General features: G+C 39.5%; 1 protein-coding gene across 3 annotated transcripts in view; it reads right to left on the bottom strand.

Moving 5' to 3' along the window:
• Window positions 1-17278, bottom strand: part of FBN1 (fibrillin 1) — a 264664-nt gene that overhangs the window by 131933 nt on the left and 115453 nt on the right. For all 3 annotated transcript variants that reach the window (XM_015473179.3, XM_059890186.1, NM_174053.2), the window contains 2 exon segments: window positions 10692-10889; window positions 7273-7398 (listed from right to left, as the gene is read on the bottom strand). In XM_015473179.3, the coding sequence (XP_015328665.1) occupies window positions 7273-7398; window positions 10692-10889 (324 nt within the window).

Here is a 17278-nt window from a genome sequence, read left to right as displayed (position 1 = left end):
TTCCACACAGGTTTACCCAAGAAATTTACCAAATTCGCAAGATTAGAACAAAATGAAAGAAATTTTGCCTTTAAAATCTAAAATTGGACAGCTGTTTCAAGTCCTTTACAGCATGCTAAAGTTTCCAATATTTTGTTTAAAATTTTGTTTTCCCTTTTCATGTTTTGCATTGAGTTAAGCTCCCTTTCTATTCACTCTATGTTCTGCATCCCTTCCTGAATTTTAGATCTGATTTTCCACAGATTCTGAAACGAAACCCTACAGAGAAGACCATGTGGTCTGACTGCTGACCAAGACATGGCCAACCTGGTGTTCTCAGGGGCTCCCAAACTGGCACTATGATGATTTTCTGTGGGTTCAGGGAGTGAATTGTGGCAGACATTGAGACGCTTCACCAGATACCCTTTCAGGGAATGACTTGTCCCAGATCAGGGAGTGCCGTCCGGAGATGGCCTCCAGCTCTCAGCTCCTCTCGGGACTGCCTGAGAGCCGAGGGCTGTCTCATCTGAGCTTACATCCTTCCCAGGCGCCCACATCCACTGGCTGATTGTAGAGGAGGAATAGCGGTCTGGTCATCTCGCTCCAAAGGATACAACTATGAAAACCACTTAAATCCCCCAATGCCCTGTGGGGTCGGCTGAGGTCAGAGCTGTGGTTAGTCCTCAGGGCCTGAGGCCACTGGGTCTCCTTAAGGAATCAGTGGGAGTTGCTTAGGCAAATCTGACCATTTCCTTCAAGGAGAGCTTTGCAAGAGCCACAATCAGACACTGACAGTTGTCAATAGATGCGTACCAATGAGGGGAGAGAAGAAATTGAAGGCTTCCTCCTTGGGCTAAAAGTGAGCCCCAGGTATCTGCATGGCCTCTTCTCTAAGACAAGTAGGGCTTTCTGCACTGACCTAGGGAGAGGGACAGTCTGACCCAAGCTTCCTGGAACACTGCAATGGCTAGACTGCCACTGTGAGGCGTTTAAAAATAAGAGCCTTTCTTCTCTAGGTTCAGGACTGCTCTTCACTGGCAAAACAAAATAAGAGTTCTAAGTGTGTCTTCTGACTCAGGTTCACCAGGTGAGTCAAAAAGACAGCAGTGACACTGTTTCCATGAAGTTTAACCTTCTTAAAAGCAAAACCCCTATTCTTCTAGGCTAGGTTAGAGGCTAAACCGACCAATAAGTCACTGCTTACGTTAGAGTCAGTGCTAACCCGGACAGATCGTCCTTGTGAAGCTGTGTAAGGGAAAAGGTGCATATTCTACTCTGAGCAGATATAAACATCACTGTGGAGTCAGTGAAAGTCAAGCAGAGAAACAGCCAAGGACAGAGCCTAAGAGTCCTGAACTGGCATAACCTTATTGTTCAGTCACTCTTGTGTCCAGCTCTCTGCGATCCCATGAACTGCAGCATGCCAGGCTTCCCTGCCCTTCACTATCTCCCTGAGTTCGCTCAAACTCATGTCCATTGAATTAGTGATGCCATCCAACCATCTCATCCTCTGTTGCCCCCTTCTCCTCTTGTCCTCAATCTTTCCCAGCATCAGTGTCTTTTCCAATGAGTTGGCTCTTCGCATCAGGTGGCCAAAGTATTAAAGCTTCAGCTTCAACATCAGTCCTTCTCTAACCATAATCTCAAGGATCATTTTAAGGCAGTTCTTTAACATCAATCCTTCTGTATTTACCAGTCACACTGCTACCTAAAACCAACAAAAAGCCAAACAGCTATATCAAAGAGCTTACAGCATCCGACAACCTCACCTAAAGGAGAGACGAGGTTATAACACAAAAGTATTAAGACAAGTGCACCTTTCTCAAAGTATCCCTAAAAGTTAATGTCTGAGTCACATAACTTCACCTCTCAAAAATTATGTGAGCAGATAGTATCTATTAAAAGAAACATTTTTCTATGTGTTTGTAAAAATGACTGTTGTCATCCTCATTAAGGTCACTTAACAGACATCAATATCCAAAGAGGTTATTCAAGTGGATAGGGTATATCAGGAAAAAAGTTATTTAAAAACAAGAATTAATTTTGGCCAGGTGTAGGAAACATCTCCTTTCACATGCTGGCTACTTTAGACTTGGACCCTTAAGACAACACAGCAATAATCAGAGTTAATTTTTATTGAGTGTCAGGCATTGTCCAAATGCATTATATGTCAACTCATCTAACCCTCACACTATCGGCATGATCATAGAACCTGATTTCTATAATTCCGGTGCATTCCACTTAGGCCTTGAGAAAACTGGCATGAATAAAACCCAAAGCAAGAACAAAGAGGTTCATGTACAAAGTGATGTTAAACCCAAGTCTTCAGCTGCTGGGGGCTGGCCAGGGAGGAAAGGCAGGGTTTCCACCTAGATGCACACCTTCAAAGGCCAGCAGGCCAGGAAACACACAGAAGTGTGTAGCTCTTTGCTGTTCACAAAAGTAAAGCTAGAGTACCAGGTCAAATTGTTCAATTTGAAGGAGCTTATTAAATGGTTCTGAATCCCCTTCAACATCCCCTCCTCGGTGACACACCCTTTCCCTTCCTGAGTCTAGGGCTTTTGCACTTTCCTGAACCACCCGCTTCTCAGTCTCATCACTTCCTGGCAGTGGAGTGAGTTGTGATTCCATGAGCAGGCTGTGGTAGGAATCCCTGACAGTGAAAGTCTGAAATAAAGCATCTGAATCAAAATCACTGATACTCTGAAACTCATTCGTACTATTATTTTTCCAGGCTCTTAGCACACTGAGTTTATCTTCTTTTAATAGAACAACAGGGATCCCACATAGGAGAGAACTTGAGATCAGTGGATTTCTCAGCATTTTTGTATCAATGACCAACTAATTGATCATTTGTATCAATTGATCAACTAAAATCAATCTGTATCAAATGCCAGCCACAACAGTAAATCCATTTTGAGGGGTTCGGTGGGGAGTAGAACTTGGCTGAGAAGAGTTACTTCTGTGCTCTGAATAGCTCACCCTGTTTCCCTGGGGCAGGACAGAGCTGCTGGGAAGCAGCATACCCTTAGCCTCACTGGCTTCCTGCTGGGGACCTAGGAAGAGGCACAGATGGCCAGTCCCATTCCTCCTGATTTACTGCCCTGGTCTTTGTTGTTCTTCCTTGTTATCTCTCTGTTTCATCTGCTCTCTCCAGGCAGTCTTCCCATCCCTCGGCCTCTTCCCTATCCTGGGACTCCTTTAGCAGGATGGGAGGAAGGATGGTGGAAGGCAGGTAGATGGAGTTGGGTCCCAGTTCTGAGACAAGCATCTGGGAGCTTCATCCAAGATCACAGATGTCAAAATGACTGAGAGACGGGGGAAACCAGTTAACATGACTCTCTAGATCCTGACTGTCTAGATTACTAATAAAATAAGAAAAAAACATTGATATATGGCAAAACCAATACAATATTGTAAAGTTAAAAATAAAATAAAATAATAAAAAAGTAAGATTAAAAAAAAAGAAAAAAACGAACTAAAAAGTGTGGCAGTTGTTCAAAGGCATTATGTGATACTAATAATTTTAAGTGCCACCAAGCCTGTGAGATTATTATTATTGCTTTATTAGACACCTGAAATCCAGTGTAAAATAGGTGACTACAAAGCTAACAAGCTAATTCTTCAAGTCGTGTCAAAAAACCCCACATCAGCCTTATTTGTAATTTATAGTCACACCATGCTTGCCAGTTTGCATGGTTCCTTATTCATGCAGTACCAGCTGTCTGATCCCAACTGAGAAACAGTGAGAAATGTGAAGATGGAGGCCTGATTGCAGAACTGGAAAGAACGCCCAGATACCACCTTATTCAACCTCCTCATTTGAAAGCCGATGTAACTCAGAGCTGGTAACTGACTTGTCCAAGATCACACACAGGAAAGGGACGCTGCCAGCGCTGGTCTACCTTATTCCCAGGGCTCCTGTGCCTCTATCACAGAGTTTCTGCTCAGCAACTGGATGGGAACCGGGGAGCTTGAACAGTGAGTCAGGGCCTGCCCCAGCTGTGGAGGATGGAGCCCGATCAATAGCAATGTATTAAGTGGCCCCAGGAATTCTCCTTGGTGCCTGACAGGATGAGAGCCCCTGCATCAGATAAATATGCCATTATTTTAGAAAGGGGAAGTCTTAAGGTTTTTGGCTCACATATTAGGGAGTGCACAAACTTAAGAGCTGCATTTTGAAAAAGTCTTTTGCATCATGCAGTGTTATAATTGCTAAAGGCTGGGCTGGCGATAATCTAAATCCCAAAATATTAGTGGTTAATTAGGAATCCAAGGGACTTCTTCCAGAAATAAAACGTAATCCTTTAATTACACTTTTTATTTCTTAATTTCCTCCCACAGTAACCTATGCAAATACGGACTTGGTTTCCAAAAAGAAAAGGCTCGAGTGTTCTTTCAGCGTGCACACTCTAGAGTCACTGGAAAAATCAACAACAAAGGTGGGCATGAACTCTGCTTCCCTTTTTCTCAAATCATAGCTATAAATTTTAATCTTTTTCTTTTTAAATTTATGGAAATTTAATCACTTTTATTTAATTGCTCCAGTTTGTTAATTTATATTTCAAAGGTACCTAAATTGGACATGTTGCTATAAAACTTGGCACATGATTTTCCAAAAGTTTTGGGAAAAGGAGGATATTTTAAGAAGTAAGGTAGCATTCTGCAAAAGAAGGATGTTACACAAAGCTGCTTTTGCCATCACCGAGGGTGCAGAGGTTGGCATCTTATAAATTGGCTAAAACCAATTTTTGATTGAATTGTAAAAAATGACTCTGGGCTTCCAAGCATCCAGTTCCCTCCTCTCCATAGCAAGAGGAAATTACATTTAAAAGCCACTCAAAGTAATGATAAAGGTACTGGAACCATTTTGACAAGGGCCAAGAACACTCCCTAGCCCATGGCCTGACCGTCTTCCTAGGGGACATGTGGGCTCTTGATATTCTCTGTGATGGGTGCCAGATTTTCCAGAAATCCTTCTATTTACCACCTGGAGATGACCCCACTCCCAGAGCCAGGAAGTCGAAGGAGGAGACCCCTCACCAAGCATTCTCAGAGGACGTTCTGACTACTTTCCTACCAGAGTTAGACAGGGCAACAGTGCCCAAACAGTCTCCAGGTCACAGTCCATACAGTACTAATGGGATAGTCCCCTCTCATGTCAATTTTGCATAGAAAAAATTAAAAGGAAGTGGAAAAAACCATCATCTGAATTTAATGTAACAGGAGATGGCAAAGAAAAAAAAAAAAGGTCTAGCCAAAAGTATTCTGTTTTTATCTGGCTACTGACTTCAATATGTAGCCAGAAAAAAACATATTTGTGGAAAAGGATTAAGTAATTTTCAGACTGAATTTTTGGTTCATTGGACAGACTACTCTAATAGGTTTCTTAGCATTAATGAAAGGATTTTGAATCACTTTTCTTTCAGTCCGAGCATTAAATCTGTGCATCTTCTGTCTAGTTCACAATGAGAGGAAACGAGCAATTCTGACTGATGCAGATTCACTGGTCTGAATGAAAGCAAGGGTCACAGGAAAACATTTCTAGTTGAAACTGGAAGCTATTATAATCCCAGAAAACAAAACACAGACTGGACAAGTCATATGGAGCATATTGCCCTAAAGCTAACTACATGTCTTGAAGCTGAATATAAGCTGAAAAAGCCTAAAAATGACACATTGTTGATGTGGGTTTTTCACACGATAAACCATAAAGCTTATGAATGTCCTAAAAGATATGTATGATACTACCTGGAAATCTATACCATAATATTTTAAATGTTCCAAAATATTAGGAAATATTGTTATTAAAGTAGGAGCCATGACTTGCATCCAGGAAAAAAAGACAATATAATATGATACAACAAGCACCAGAGTGTGAATCAAAAGAAGTTTTAACACTATCTGATGACTTAGGGCACTTAACACACCCAAGACAATTTCTTAATTTATAATGTAAAAGGGTAAAACCAAGTAAATTCTTTGCCCTTTCAGTATCAACATTCTCTACTTCTAACTTAATCCACAATATAACTTCTAAAATACATTAGCCTATGGAGTCAACTTTGTTGGCTTGAAACAATGTTTTTAAGAAGCCCTACTTCCTTAGAAAGAACCTAAGTATTTTCACAGCTACCTCACCTGTTTATATTATGTTCAAGAACATATCATTACAAATTATAGGATGATTAATAACTTAAAAACAAGTCGAACCCATAAAGATGGTTTTATCACAGATTATTCAGTTTCAGGGCAAGTAGAAGCTAAACTTCTTAAGTGTAACTCATATTTAAAGCTGCCTTTTGCACATATGATATACTCTGGCCATCAACAAGGAAAGATTAATGATCCAATTCCTGACAAATGACCTAGTATGTTTTCCTCATTGCTAGGTTTTAGGAGTATAGATACAACAGCAACTGCTTTCAACAAAAGTGCTTGCCTCAAAATGAAACCTTCTCTCACCCCAAAGACAGTGAGTGGAGAATGAAGGAAAAGGTCTTTTGCGCTCAGGTTGATGAGAGATGTTGCCTTGAGAATGCTATTACACTGTCAAACATTACATATATACGATACATGAACTCACTAAAGAAAAGAATTCAATGCTGCCTACTTATTTCCTGGATGTTTCCCTCTCATAAAAAAAAATATATTTATTACACTTGGAAGCCAGGCCTCATTTTGGCAAAGAGCAGAAATGGTGAATATGAACACATTCTCCGTACACACATTTTTAAAAGTTCAATCTATAAATTCAAATATATAAATTTACCTCAAGTTATTTTTCTGTTTGATTAGCATTAAAAAGTTTCCATTTGATAGGAAGAAAAGAAAATCCTAAACTTGTACCAGGAGCATAAATAGATGAGTTAGTAGATCTCTCCACAGGGAGGAAAAAAAATCAAACATATATTTTAACTAGAAAAACAACAGAAGATATGTCATTCTGAATGATACGTAATGATCAAATTCAAATTCATGTCTCTAGAACTATGCAAAAACATGTGTCTTGAACATTTTAACCCAGATATTGGTTCAAGAACATTTCATGTTTTAATATTTAATTTGATTCAGATGGATCTCTTACTTTAGGTCTATAAAATGGAAAAAGCTGCAGGCTTTTTCTGGTTCAATAGCAGAAAGGCATATTATTCCTGGTAAGAATATTCTATTTACACATTCACAGGAATAACCAAGACAGAAGGATCTAGGAACAATTTGAAAATAGCTTATCACTGATGTGGGTTTTGTCCGCCCCTCCACCCCTTAACTGCAAAGCACGATATTTCTTACCTTCACATTTTTGTGACACTTCATTAAATTTGTGTCCAGCAGGGCATTTGCACTCAAAAGACCCAACAGTATTAATGCAATTTCCTCCTTGACAGAGCCCAGGGATGGCCTGGCATTCGTCCACATCTGTCAGATTTTAGAAGTGAGCGAGACAGAGAGAAAGAAATTCATATCAAATTCATTGCAGAAGAAAATACGATAGTTTGTCCAGTTATCACATTTATATCAATGCATTATCTGTCCATCACCACAGTTGGAACATGATGAGAGAAACCGTTTCTCACAATTACATTATACAAAATGAATAATTTGAGTAACATAACTTTGTCAGTAATGCTCTATGAGAAGTCACAGGTATTCTTTTATTTCCCCATCTTCCATCTTTCCTCATACACAGGAGCATGTTGGTACTAACTTTTGTGAGCTTTATTATGCACGTGGCAGAGTATAAGGATACGATAATGAAAAGATTGACAGCGATAACTAGAGGTATTCAAGAAATCCTTAGAGTCAAAATGCAACACATTTCTATAGTAACACTGTCTTTAAGAGTTATATTGAGTGATTCAGTTCAAACAGAATTTACTTGAATGAGATCACTCAGACTACATGAGACAGCTCATGTTTTTATACAAATGAAATGGAAAATGTTCACTGTAAATTCTGGAGAATTGTCTTGCACAATAAAAATTAAACAACCCAGGCAATTAAGCCAAGAAGAGAGAGCAGAGCAGCCACCAGAGGGAACCTTTTTAAAGGTAAGTCGGCTCCTATCCCAGCTCCATGCTAAGTCCTGCAAGAGTCTCACTGACCCCTCTACGCTCTGACCTCATCTCCTAACCTTCTCCCTTTCTGTCTCCTCTCCATCCACACTGGCTTCCCTGCCGTTCTTCAAATACAGCAAAGTTGCTCCTGCCTCAGGGCTTGGCAGTAGGGGCCCCTGCCTGGACTATCCTTCCTCCACAGAGCTGCACGGCTCATGTTGTCCCCGGCCCCCATCAGACCTCTGCTCTCCTGCAGCAGGGGACCCTCTCCATGCCCCCCGCCTTGCTCCCCATCACTCACCACTTCTCCTTACTCTTTCATGTTTTCCTATAGGACCAATCACCAGCTGACCTAATAAATATCTGTTTGCTTTGTTTTGATGTTTTCAATACAAGATTCCAGAGTGCAGTTTTTCTGTTCGTTCACTGCTAAACCCTCAGCACTCAAGAAATAACTGTGGTCCTACATGGAACCCCAAATATTAACTTTCCAGGAGCAAAAGTCATCATTCCAGGCTCATTAGAAAGATGCTGGCAAACGTACATGTATATCCTCTTAATCTCTTCATCCATAACACACAAAACTCTGGTTTAATAAAAAAAACCTAGGGAGGCAGTCTAACTTTTCTTCCTCTGGGTATTTTTTTGGAAACATGGAAGCCTATTTACCTTTTAGTTTTACTCTTCATTGTGTGAAGTGAGAGAGCAATTGCCAATGGTAAAATCTCTAGTAATCTGTGTTTTTGAAACAAGTTGCCACGTTGGAAGAGGGTTGCTGCCTGAACAACAATTTATTTTGGTTTAAATTGTCATTTGCTATTTTAAATGAAATGTCCTGGCCTTACAAATCAATGACAACATGTGAGTATAATTAGATTATCTTTTATAGCTGATCTCAATTTTGTCTTGCACCAGAATTTTCCATTCTTGATATGCTGAATGTGTCCATTAAAATGTTATTTGAAATTAAAATTGGACATGGACTCAAAACTAGATAGTCTTTCAATCACAATTTCCAGCCAAGAGGAGATATGTATGAGGACACTCCGCTGGTCATATATTCCAAGACTGAAGATGGAATAAACTCTTCACTGAGCCCACTGCCTACAGCCCCTTGCATCTAGACTAAGGACTAAAAACATTAGCAGCAAAACAGTGTCCCAAGCTGATAACAGATTCTTTCCAAAAAAAGGCATGAAGAATTTCATTCTCAAAGTGGTACTACAAGTGCCATTTTGATTCCATGGGTTTTCATGAATTTTCTTCTTATAAAAAAACTTTTTTCCCTTGGATGTTGAATAGCAGAGTCAGAAAGGAACAGAAAGAAAATGGTGTAAAAGTCTGGATTGTACAAAACGAATATCAAAGCTATGGAGAAGCAGCATTTCCCTCCCTCTCTTTACTCTCTTCCCCCAGATTCTCTCAGCACCTCAGCCTCTACGGCTCATGGACAGGCAGCGGGGCCCTCAAATCTGGCTTTCTGGTCACTGTTGGTGAGTTCAGAGGTATTAGCCATCTTCAGAACACCAAGGCCAACGATTTTTTTCAAAACTCCCTAAGACTTTCCAAGGATGAGAAAAATAAGAAGGCACCAGAGGAAAAGCAGAATGAAACTTACTCTTTGTTACACAAAATTGTACAATCTACCCTTTTGCGACTCTAGGGTTTCAAAGTGACTTCCTGCTATTCCTAACATTCAGAAGGATACATTCAAAGGGCCAGGATTGACAGTGTTCATGTGAAATAGAATTTATTGAAGTATAATTTAAAGGAGCTCCACAGAACTGTGTGATTAAGCTCAAGCTCTGTTTCATTGCACATTATCCTTAGAATTGACATACAGAACAAAACCAAACTAGGATCTATGTGCCTCTGAAAAGCATACCTTGAATTTTCTGAAAATACTGCAACTTTCTAAAAAAGCACTGAAGATGTCTAAAGGAAACAGATACAGGCTGGAAGTTTTCAGGCCCATCAGTTTAGTGGAGAGCTGCCTCTGTTCACTTCCTCCTATTTCCTGCCAGACATCCAGACAATAAAAGAATTTGTACAGCTGGAAGAACAGGAGTAAAAGCCAAAAACAGAGTAAGGGCTTCTATGGGAGGCAGGAGAAGAAGCGAGCGGGCGACATCTGGGGATATTTAAAACTGTGAAACAAATCCTAATTTATTTCTGACTTGTTTTATAAAAAAGAAAAAGCATAATGTAGCATGTAAAATGGAGAGAGGAACAATTTTTTTCAGGTCAACTAAGTACAACCCATGAGACAGAGGAACTCCAACAATTTCAAACGAAGGGGGAAAAAAAAAGCTAAGAAAAACAAACTACCTTGTTCACAAATTTTGTTTCATGTTTATACACAGGATTACTATAATGTACAACATTGCTGTAAACAGAATCATATCACTCCTGGGAAACACTTTGGGGGTCAGAGCGGGGGGGTAGGGGGACTGCTGGCAAGGAAAAAGTCCAGAGGGGCCAGCTGCTCTCTCCTGAGCCACACTCCTAATGCCTAAGCTGGAGATCATGCCGTCAGCGAAATCGTGAAGTTATGCCTCTGACACTGCTTTTCCATTCTCTCCAACTTCACTGGAGAATGGCTCTCCAGAGCAAATAAGATGGATCCATTAATAACTCCACTGGCCCGGGCTTTACCTTGACAAGCTCCTGTGCGGATATTTGGAATGAAGCCGCGGCGACAGGGGTGGGGCTGGGCGGGACACATCTCACAGGGGTGGCCCCAGGCACGGCCGACCGTGGCACAGCAGAGCGTTTTCGTGCAGACAATCCCGCTGAGCTGTCCCTGGCACATCTGGTTGCTGATCACAGTAAAACATGGACCTGTCCTGTAATCTGAAAATAAAAAAGGAGAATTCCGTGAAGGTCTAGAAAAGCAGGAAGATTCACACAGAAGAACAGCTGGACCCATCTTGCCGGATTCCAAATTGCAAAATGGTCTTCAGGAATGGAAAGAACCACACATCACCAACTTCCATGTGAAGTCTGGGGTACACCACTTCTGAACTGCATGTACCTCATCTACACAATGAGGATAAAAATATCAGATTCTATCCACTTTGAAGATGCTGTTGCAAGGATCAGATGAGCTAATGGAAAATACTTTACAACTGGGACATGCTATCCAAAAATGACACAATAACGTTATTTACACATTCATTCACCTACGAAAATGTATCAGGAACTATTACAAATCCATTCCCATGCTTTATATAGATGCTTTGGTGATTAAAAGAGATCAAATCCCTGCCCTCATTAAGCTTACAGTCTATTATTATTTAGGTTGGCGAAAACAAAGAATTTCAAACTTGCAACAAGGCAAGTCAGCACACCTTTTTCTCTGGAGTTTCTTGAAAAACAGAAATAGTTATTTGTTTCTTTTGATTGGGTCCATCTTACTTCAAACACACACAGAAAAAAGCAAACAAACAACAAAAAAACCTCATTCAAAACAAAAACAACCACCAAAACAGTTAGCTCTGCAAAAGACATCGGATATTTAAAAGAGAGGGCACTGATCTGAAATCACCATACCCCATAGACAAACGGATCATCTTAAAGCAAACAGAGGTAAGCTGAGACCCTAGGAGAAGTTCCATTTTCAAGTATTCTTGCCCAATATAAAATCTCCTTTTTTTTTTTTTCTAAAGGGAGAAAGTCAATCTGGATTCAGCAGCCAGCAAACAAGAAAGATTATGATATAGCGAGCACAGCAGACCAAAGCCAGGCTATCGGCAGCCTCCCTGTAGTGGAAATCTGGGCCATAATGGCCCTTTCTGTTCTACAGTGGTCTTGGCAGATAAGGGAGGCTGGGCTTTGGCAAGACTCTTGGGCTCCTATCCACAAGCCAACACTGCATGCTTCCTCACGTCATTTGCGGATGTACACAGATAGAGCATTTCCTATGAGTCCAGGGGTGGACTAAGTGAGCCCATTTAAGTTCCTTTCACCACTGAATTCTACAGGTTCATGAAAATCACTGGGTGTGACTGGGCTATATTTTCATCTTGATGTTCTTTTTTCTTTCTCCAAGTAGTTCAGGGGACAGGAGATGAAATTCACTCAGGACAACTCTTTATCACAGTACCCACAAGAGTGAACAGGCTGAACCATGACAGTATTTGGGCAACAGCTGACTCTTACCAGTTGGCGGACCCCCATCCTGTGTATTTCTTCCTCCTTTCTCTCTGTTGCAATTGCGACCCCATCCGCTCCCCATCACTAAATGTTCTTCCTCACTCTCCCTTCTATCTTGCTAGAATGGGTCACCTGTGGTCAATGGCACTGCCCTAATGCCTGTGCTGGAAGATGAGCCTTCTAGGAAATTCCAAACACAAAGCTTCATCCAGTCAAGTATAGCAAGAAAACCAGCCCAAATTACGGCAGCACTTGAGAGATAGGCAGAATGGTCCAAAAGTCAAGTCCTTATCTCCACATCTCTGTTTCTCTACTCCAGTGCTTACCAAAGTGTGCTATGATGGGATGCAAGGAAGTTTTATATCATATGGTTTTAATAGTTACATATTAATTTTAATTCATATTATTAAAAAATACAAACACACCAGACTCATAATTTCATAGGTGTGTTTGCTATGATGAGAATGAATAAAAGAACTTTAAATATAAAGAAAAATATGAAGTAAACGCTAGTCAGGAATATGCAAACAGGCCAAAAGTTGTGTAATTGGGACATAAACAGCAGTAGCGTTATCTTTTCAGAAAACTAGCCTTAGACCTTTGCTGCCCCTGCCCTTCTTTCCAGCCCTATTTCCTGATACTTCCTCAGTTTACTATTGTCTTTTTTTGTTTCCACATTTTTTTACCTGATTAGCTTTTTATATTGTCAAATTCTAAGTATATTTTAATATCCTTCATAAAATGCCAGATCTATTAAAAATCTACTATTGTCTTCCATAGACACTGTATTCAAACCAGAATCCAAAAGTGCTTGAGCTGTTGAATAAAATCTCTGCCCTCATTTCATTCTATCAATAAAGAAGTCACTCAGCACCATGGTGGTGTACAACCAAGTTGCTCTTAAACACAGTAAGTGCCTGGACAAAGTCAAATGCTTAAGCCATCATTCTTTCTTTGGCTCAGTTCTTCCAAATAGTACTTGTGTGGGTTAGTCACTCAGTCATGCTAAATTTTTTGCGTTTCCATGGACTGTAGCCCGCCAGCCCCCTCTGTCTGTAGCATTCTCCAGGCAAGAATACTGGAGTGGGTAGCCATTCCCTTCTCCAGGGGATCTTCCTGACCCAGACCTCAAATCCGGGTTGCCTGCATTGCAGGCAGATTCTTTACTGCCTGAGCCACCAGGGAACCCCCAAATACTACTAAGGGCATTTAATAAATACTTCTCTGATAGATGTTGTTTATTTTATATTATAATCTTTTATATATTTCTGTGATTCAAAAATAATTATTTCAGTTACTTAGAACAAGGCAGTAACATATAAATAAGAAAATAAAAATCACATATAATGGCACCTAAAGAAACCTGATTTCTTTTTTTTTTAATTAATTTTATTTTATTTTTAAACTTTACAATATTGTATTTGTTTTGCCAAATTATATTATCCTACATAATTTTATATGTAAGCTTTATCTTTTTTATCACAAAATTGGAATTATACCCAACAGTCAAATTTGAATCCTGTTTTTTTTTTTTTTTACTTAGTATTGGCAAAATCATTTTCCCATGTAAATACTATTCCAAAATATGACCTTAATTGCTGCATAATTTTCCATCAAGTTATGACAAAATTTATTCAATAATTTAATTTAATCTTATGCAACACACATCAAGGCTTTTATGACTATATACATCTTATAGTTGAGACTGAAAGATCACAGCAACATAATCTTTTACTTAAAAAATGAAAACTTCCATGTTAGGTAACAAAGAAAGAAATTTAGGTTTATTTCCTATTTTCTTTCTAACTTATTGAGACAAATGTAAATATTTTAATCCAACAGACTCACATTGGTATGTCATTTTTCAATTTTTATAAAACATAATGGAACATGAATTTTAATTTATAGTTTTCAACACTGTTTGGGTTTGTTTTTCCTCTTTGTTTTGCCAAGATACTCTATGGAATTCTTACAAATGAGAACTGCAAAGATTCAGGGTATATGCAAATACAGTGTTTTCTGAGTGACACGAGCAAAATCAAGGCACACTAGAAAATGCTAGGAAAATCTGAGTCAGTCCTATCTAACACTGGTTCCAGACTTCAGACATGAATTCCTCACTGGAAGGTTTTCATCAAAAGAAAAATAACCCTTAAGACTTTTCCAGGGTCAATAATTTTTGCCCTCGTTTCAATATGAAACACATGGAATAGAAACAATACTTGTTAATTCTGACAATATTCATTAGGCATCTCTAGAGCCCACAGGGATCCATCTTTATTAAATACACTAAATATTTGGCAAAGAGTTGGAATATGTACAACAGAAATCTTTTGACTTGACACATTTCCTCACTAGATCCTTATCACTACAGACAAAGAGAAAAACCAGCTCATTTGACAGTGCAGCTTCGTAAGTGGATGTAAGGGTACTTGAAGAGTCAAGTTTTCAACAAAAATGGTTGATCACAGAGGGAGAGGCATAATCTGGATGAAACAGAATTGGATCTAAAAATCTCTTGGAAGGTAAATGCTGTATTAACATGGTTTTCAAATGTCATTCTTATTTGGCAGCATGTGCCTTTTGTCCTGTGCTTCATTTAGATTGCCAAAGTTATGCTGTTTTTTGTCCAATACTCCAACCACAGAAAAAAATCTGCCCATACTCCCAATTCCTTACTAATAATCCAATTATTTACAATTATTCCCATAGCACTTTTGTGATACTAGGCTAAATTTACATACTCTTTTTCAGACAGTCCCAGCTTTAGACAGGGAATGTGCCTAATTCAATGCTTGGATAATATCTGACTCATTCCTGCAATGTAAATCATTATTCCTAGTGCAAATAAAATATAGCATTAAAAATATTTTGTGTTCACAGATTGCTCTGCAATCACTTCCTTATAAGACCTCCATGAACTAGGGCAATGGGCCAAGCCTTTCTAAAATAAAAATGCAATTTTAATTGTTTTTAACTGGCTTTCTCTAGTGTGGCTAGTTCATGGGAAATTCTGCATCTACATGTTCCCATTATGAGTGGTTAGGCTCAAGGATTGTTCCCCAGTCCCAACAGATTTGGCCTCAAGGCTTGGGATTGAACCAACGTACATCTGCAGCCTCCCATCCTCACCTCCTTCCCAGATCTACAGCCCAGAATGCTGTGACCTGTGGTATTATTTCACTTTCATTTGCAGTCAGACTTCACCCTGAAGCAAATGCATCATTCATAGAAAAAGAATATTCTGTGGTACAATGATTTCTTGTCACTCCTGCCCAGTCACTAAACCACAAACTGCAGGGAAGACACAAGGATATAATTTTGGGCACCAGGCTCCAATTATTTTAAACACATCTTTTCATAAAAATTATAAACAAAACAATAAGATATCAATTTATCCACAATACAGAGGGTCACAGCATGCTTCTTCCTTCCAGGTAGGTTGGCCTAGGACACATTAAGCTCCTGACATATAGAATTTCAATACAGCTTTTCGAGGAAGGAGTTCAGAGAACTTTCAGTCTGAGCAAAATGAAGGCAAAGAAGTTCCATGATCATAATCAGTCTCATAATTGCTACTATCTCTTCTTATTCTAATCATTCTTAGCCTTAGGACCTAAATCACCTGGGGATGTTTTGCAAAACACTGATGCTTGGACTGCAAGGAGATCCAACCAGTCCATCCTAAAAGAGATCAGTCCTGGGTGTTCACTGGAAGGACTGATGTTGAAGCTGAAACTCCAGTACTGTGGCAACCTGATGCGAAGAGCTGACTCATTTGAAAATACCCTGATTGCTGGGAAAGATTGAGGGCAGAAGGAGAAGAGAATATTGGATGGCATTACCGACTCAATAGACATGAGTTTGGGTGAACCCCGGGAGTTGGTGATGGACAGGGAGGCCTGGCGTGCTGTGGTTCATGGGGTCACAAAGAGTCGGACATGACTGAGCGACTGAACTGAACTGAATTGATGCCTGAGCCTCAGCCCTGTCCTGCCATACACCTCCCTCATGGAAGATGATTCAGTAGATGTGGCATGGTGCCTGGGCATCCATAAGTGAGTTTGCAAAGTGCTTACAACACAGCTGACTGCTCACCTGAATGTCTAACCTTAGAAATGTGAGACAGGCCATAAACTGGGATCACTGCCATGCAACATAACTGTGTCTCTCAATGAGGATGGGCATTCTAATCACAACAAAGTATTCATTTCCATAGGGTTGACTGATTATGAGGCACTTTATTATATCCCTTAGTAATTATATTGACTACATGCTCACTAAGCCAGACAACAAATCAAAATTTAAGAGGGTTAACCACCAACTATTCCACTGTCCTAACAGTCTATGAATTCACATTGCCAAGCTCTCTCTTTCCAGTGTGACAGAGCACATTTATATACACGATATCACTGCACGACCATAAACTCCCATTTCTAGCTTCTTTGTCCAGTATGGGTGCTGGTAGTTGAGTAAAATTCCAGGGGGATCCAAAGACATTGATCAAACTTCACATCAGTAACACCAAAAGTTAACTTTTCATTTCCTCCAGAATTGCCCTACAGTGGAACACTTTGAAATCTTCCCACACACCTGTTGATATGATGAAATATGAAATACTAAACATTATCTAATAAGTGGATGCCAAAAACAGTGAAACCTTAAATCAAGCTTCCAGACCTACCTAGCTTCTAGTCAAGAGGATATACAGGGATAGAAGAACAAGATAAATAACACCATGAAGAAGGAATCAGAAAACCAAGCATGCATGATTTTCAAAGACAACTGGCCTGAACTTTTCCAAATGTAAATGACCCCTCATACACAAAAAAGAAGGTAGAGTTATTATTTTAGATTAAAAAGATACGAATAACCAAAACTTTACTGGATACTGTTTCAAAAAGAGACAACTGGAGAAATTTTATATGAGCTGGACACTAGAAGATATTGTGGAACTGTTCTCTTAGATGTGATCATGGGATTGTGGTTATATATGAGATGGCCTTATTTTTTAGAGGTAAAGTACTATGATATATGTAATTTAATTTTCAAATGATTTAGCAAAACAGACCACAAATGTATTGTTG

The sequence above is a fragment of the Bos taurus genome, chromosome 10 (assembly GCF_002263795.3).
Source record: "Bos taurus isolate L1 Dominette 01449 registration number 42190680 breed Hereford chromosome 10, ARS-UCD2.0, whole genome shotgun sequence".
In the NCBI taxonomy this organism is placed as follows: Eukaryota; Metazoa; Chordata; class Mammalia; order Artiodactyla; family Bovidae; genus Bos; species Bos taurus.
This window is presented reverse-complemented; position numbering and strand designations above follow the sequence as displayed.